This window comes from Humulus lupulus, chromosome 7, assembly GCF_963169125.1.
Source record: "Humulus lupulus chromosome 7, drHumLupu1.1, whole genome shotgun sequence".
Taxonomy (NCBI): Eukaryota; Viridiplantae; Streptophyta; class Magnoliopsida; order Rosales; family Cannabaceae; genus Humulus; species Humulus lupulus.
The window spans coordinates 102,292,373-102,297,288 of NC_084799.1; the positions used below are offsets into that span (position 1 = coordinate 102,292,373).

The following is a 4,916-nucleotide window of genomic DNA, read 5'->3' on the forward strand; positions in this document are numbered from 1 at the left end:
GACCTCAGCGTCATCACTATCATCTTCTTCAAACTGTGTCAAAGCCACCTCAAGAGCATCAGTGCTCACATTTTTTTTAGAAACGACCCCTTTGATCACATTAATAGAGAAACAACTGTCACTTGCTCTGAGGTAAGACATTTCTTTAAACACATTGAAAATTACTTCATCACCTTGAACCTAGAGCCTTAACTCACCTTTTTGAACATCAATCAGTGCTTGTCCCGTGGCTAAGAATGGTCTTCCAAGTATGATAGGTAGCATCCTCCTCCATATCTAGAACAATGAAGTCAGCAAGAAAAATAAATTTGTCCAATTTCATTAGGACATCTTCAATAATAACCCTTGGGTGCTTCACTGATCGATCTGCCAAATGTACAACAATTGTTGTTGGCCTAGCTTCACCCAAACCAGGTCGGTGAAAAACATATAAGGGCATCAGATTAATATTTGTCTCCAAATCACATAATGCATGCTTGCACTCAAAATTCTCTATAATGTATGGGATAGTAAAGCTCCCCGGATCTCTTAGCTTCTGGGGCATTATGCTTTGTAAAATTTCACTATACTCTTCTGTCAAAGCCATAGTTTCCATTTTTCTTTTCTTTGACAAAATCTCCTTCATGAATTTTACATAACTGGGCATCTGTTCTAGAGCTTTAGTGAAGGGAATATTTATGTGCAGCTTTTTAAAGACCTCCAAAAACTTGGAAAACTATTTATCAAGAGCGCTTTGAGGATAAGGAATTCTAACTTGAGAATCAACAACCGTTGGTGGAGCCTTTTCTGAAATAAGATGATTTTCAATAACCCCCTTCTCATCTTAACCAGATTTCTCTCCCACATATTCATTCTTGTTAGCAGATGATTGTGATGTAGGCTGATGAATTTGTTTCCCACTCCTCATATTTATAGCCTGACATTGCTCCTTGGGATTCACCACAGTGTTACTAGGCAAATTCCCTTGAGGACTATTATTCAACATACTAGCCAATTGACCCACTTGTGTTTCCAAATTTTTTATGGAGGATCTAGTCTCAGTCATAAACTGAGTCTGAGTGTTGGTGAGAGCCAATAGAGTAGCTTGTAATTCATTTGGCTTCTCTTGAGGGGCTATTGGTGTAGGCCGTTGAGAAGATGAAGCTTGAGGCATGGGTTGCTATGGAAAATTCGACTGATATTGATCTTGAAACTATGGTTGCTGGCCTTGGTTGTTTCCCCAAGATAAATTAGGATGATTTATCCAACTCGAATTATATGAGTTAGAGAAAGGATTGTCGTAAGGCCGCTGAAAATTCCCAACAACTTGGACCTGAGCTTGATCCATGGGAATATTATTATGAGGGTCTGTTGCTGGACACTGATTAAAAGAATGAGGACCCCCACAAATTTCACAACCAATCTGTGTCTAGACGGAATTAGCTGTCATACAACTCTGCAGCAACTGCTTAGTCAAAGTTGCAACTTGAGTAGTTAAAGCAGTAATTGCATCTAACTCATGAACTCCAGCTACCTTTTTGTTATTAGTAGCCCGCTCATCAGACCATTGATGACTATTTGTTGTCGTATATTCCAACAAATCATATGTCTCATTGGCACTCTAGCTCATGAATGCCCCTTCAACTGCGACATCAATTATGGTGTGAGTAGTACCGCACAAACCATTATAAAAGTTTTGGACCAACTTCCACTGTTCAACTCCTTGAACCTTTCCCAAGAGTCATATAAAGATTTCCCATCCAACTGATAAAAGTTATTAATCTCCCCCTCAATTTAACAGCCTTTGAAGGAGGAAAGAACTTGACATGGAACTTCTGAGCCAACTCCTCCCAAGTAGTTATAGAATTACATTGAAGGGAGTTCAACCAACTTTTAGCTCGACCCCGCAGCAAGAATGGGAATAGCCTCAATTTGATTGTATCATCGTTCACCCCATTATATTTGAACGTTGCACAAAGCTCTAGAAAATTGGCTATGTGCATGTGAGGATCTTTTGAGGAGAGTCCACCAGAATGAACTGTAGACTAGACCATTGGTAAGATTGTTGGCTTGATCTCAAAGTTGTTTGCAGCAACCACCAGTGGTCTAATGAGCGAATGTACTCCCGTAACAGTAGGGAGTACATAATCTCTTAGTGTTTGAGAATTTTGGCCCTAAGCAACATTAAAATTAGGCTCATTATCCCTGACATCACCCGTACTAATTTCTGCACTTTTTTGTCTTTGAATCTGCTTGCAAGTTCTCTCTATTTGATGATTAATAAGAACTAAACTGTCAGCTCCCCTTCTACTGCACATATAACAATAGTGCCTGAAATCAAGATCACAAAGCGCACACCAACCCGATTAGTAAAAGAATTAAATAACAAACCAAATTAGAAATCAAATTAACTATTTTGATATTGATAAAATTTCAGTCCCCGACAACGACACCAAAATAAACGTTTTTTTTTCTTCATTTTTTTTGTAATGATACTACACTTCCCCAAACTTATTTCTTTGTATTTTCAATTGGAGTTTAGTTCATTTTCAATATTTTTTCTTTATTTCTTTCTCAATTTGTCTTCTTCTATTGACACAAGTTTTCAAATATAAACACCATTACACACCATCCCCCAATCCCTTTTCATATGCTCATGGTATAAATCAAAGGTAAGGAAAAATAACAAAGTTTCAAATAAGCTCAAAATAAGTGTCAATCAACAAAATATTTACATTAAGCTCAAAAATGGGTAACTAAGGATTTAATACATCAAGGTTAGCTGGAAAGGCTCAAACGTTCCAAAGAATTGCCTAAATCATCTTCCTAAGCATGCATCATCTAAGATTTCATCTCAAATAGCAAGCAAACAAGTTATATGATAAAAACAATTTCAATTTTTATTTTTAAAAATTCAGAAAGCATAAATAATATTCAATCACACAATTTTTTTTTAAAAAAAAAATCATGATTAAGCTCTCAATTATTTAAGTGGACAAAGTCAAAGTGGAAATAAATATTCAACAAAGCACATATATTTTTATAGCATCAGTCCATTCAATTTATACAACATATCATTCAACATATTGTCATTGGCTAATTATTGTCAACTTAATTCACACTAACACCCTAAAGAAAACATAAACCTAACCAAAAGCTAAACAAACACCAAACATAGACAACTAAAATATATATACAATGAGAAAAAAAAAATCCCTTCCCCAAAACTTTATCTAAACATTTTCCCTAATGTATAAATAAAAGAAAAGGAAAAGGAAACTTCCCTTAATCTAATGCATTGCTCCATTGTAACTAATCTCATTATTGTCTTCCTTGGGTTGCAAACTTACACGAAAACAAGAAAACAAAATATAAACATGAAGCTAAATTGGGTTGCCTCCCAAAAGCGCTTTGTTTGACATCATCAGCCAGACACTTACCTCCTTTTTGTTCAAACTATCAACTCCTTTGATTCTCATAAACTAATACTACCAAAAATTAGAAATTTAAGATACAAACCAAGTTAGAATTATGAAGGAAAAACAGCCAAATTAGAATAAAAATTAATTATTTAGATACAAATAAGACAATCCCCGTGAACAACTCCAAAAACTTATTGCATAAATTATGCATGCTAGTGCACGTAAATATGAACAAGTAATAAAGTGATAAATAGAGTATCATTCCCACGAGTATTGATTATTAATTACCAATGAATTAATTTCTTAATTTTATTTGGTTACTAAAAATTAGATTTCAAGAATAAAAAGAAAAAGAACAAAATAACTAAATTAACAATTGAAAATCAAAAGAAACAAATAACTCAATGGATGAAAAACCTAGGGTATTTAATTTCATCATTTATCCACTATATTATATCATCAATACACTTTTTATTTTTCTTCTTCTCCTTGTGATAGCAAGTGTACTAAAGCAATCTATATTCTTATTAGGATATATAAATCTCAAGCTATATGCAAACTTTCTACATCTATGTGATAAGTTTCAACATACAACATGCATTAAACATAGAAACCTAAGAACTACACAAACCATATAGGTACTCTCGTCCAATATCAAAATTTGTATCTAAATAATTATAGCATATTTAACTCCCACTTTTTCAGATTTTGAATTAAAATCATATAAATTATGCAAATGGTGATCAAACATTCACAAGCATTAAACACAAATGGAATAGATCACAAGTATGAAGAAGAAATCATAAAACTTTCATTGAATAATAATAGAGTATCAAATGACTACATTAAAACCCTAGAAAAGAAAATTAGTTCATGGAAAAGAATAGAAAAAGAAGAAAGAGAGAAAAAAAAAAGAGGAAAGAGAAAGAAGAGAGAGCTCTCTAAAATCATCTAAAATATTATTTTTATAGTGATAAGTTTGTGAAAAGAATTTTCTAGATTTTTCCATTTGTTACTTGATAATGCTCCAAAATATCTTCATTACAACAACCACACATAAAAAGAACTAAAAATATAAAACTAAAAAAAATAAGACTAAAAAGTATTAAAAATCTATCCTATTAGAGGGTGGATGCCACCTCAGGATACAAGCTCCTTACATTCATAGACGCTTACTTTGAGTATAACCAGATATCAATGCACATTGTAGACCAAGAGCATACCAACTTCCGAACAAATAAGGGTGTCTACTGTTATAAAGTGATGCCATTTGGTTTGAAGAACGTGAGAGGCACGTACTAGCGGTTGGTGAACAAGATGTTCAAAAACTAGCTTGCTCGTAACATGGAGGTGTACGTGGATGATATGTTGGTAAAGTCCAGGACTACTCCATACCATATAAGAGATTTAGCAGACACATTTTCAGTCCTCTGCAAGAATGGGATGAAGTTGAATCCCCAAAAGTGCACATTTTGAGTAGCTTACGGGAAGTTTCTCAGATTAATTGTGAGCGCC

The 4,916-nt window shown here is 34.0% G+C and overlaps 1 protein-coding gene across 1 annotated transcript; it reads right to left on the reverse strand.

The window, feature by feature from the left end:
* Positions 1–208: 208 nt before the first annotated feature.
* LOC133792031 (uncharacterized) lies at positions 209–646 on the reverse strand. The gene has a single exon (XM_062229941.1). It carries the CDS (start codon positions 644–646, stop codon positions 209–211), a length of 438 nt encoding a protein of 145 aa, XP_062085925.1.
* Positions 647–4,916: the final 4,270 nt, after the last annotated feature.

Bases quoted from the DNA above. Each gene is read 5' to 3' on its own strand.
- LOC133792031 (XM_062229941.1), bottom strand. From the start codon at position 646: ATGCCCAGTTATGTAAAATTCATGAAGGAGATTTTGTCAAAGAAAAGA.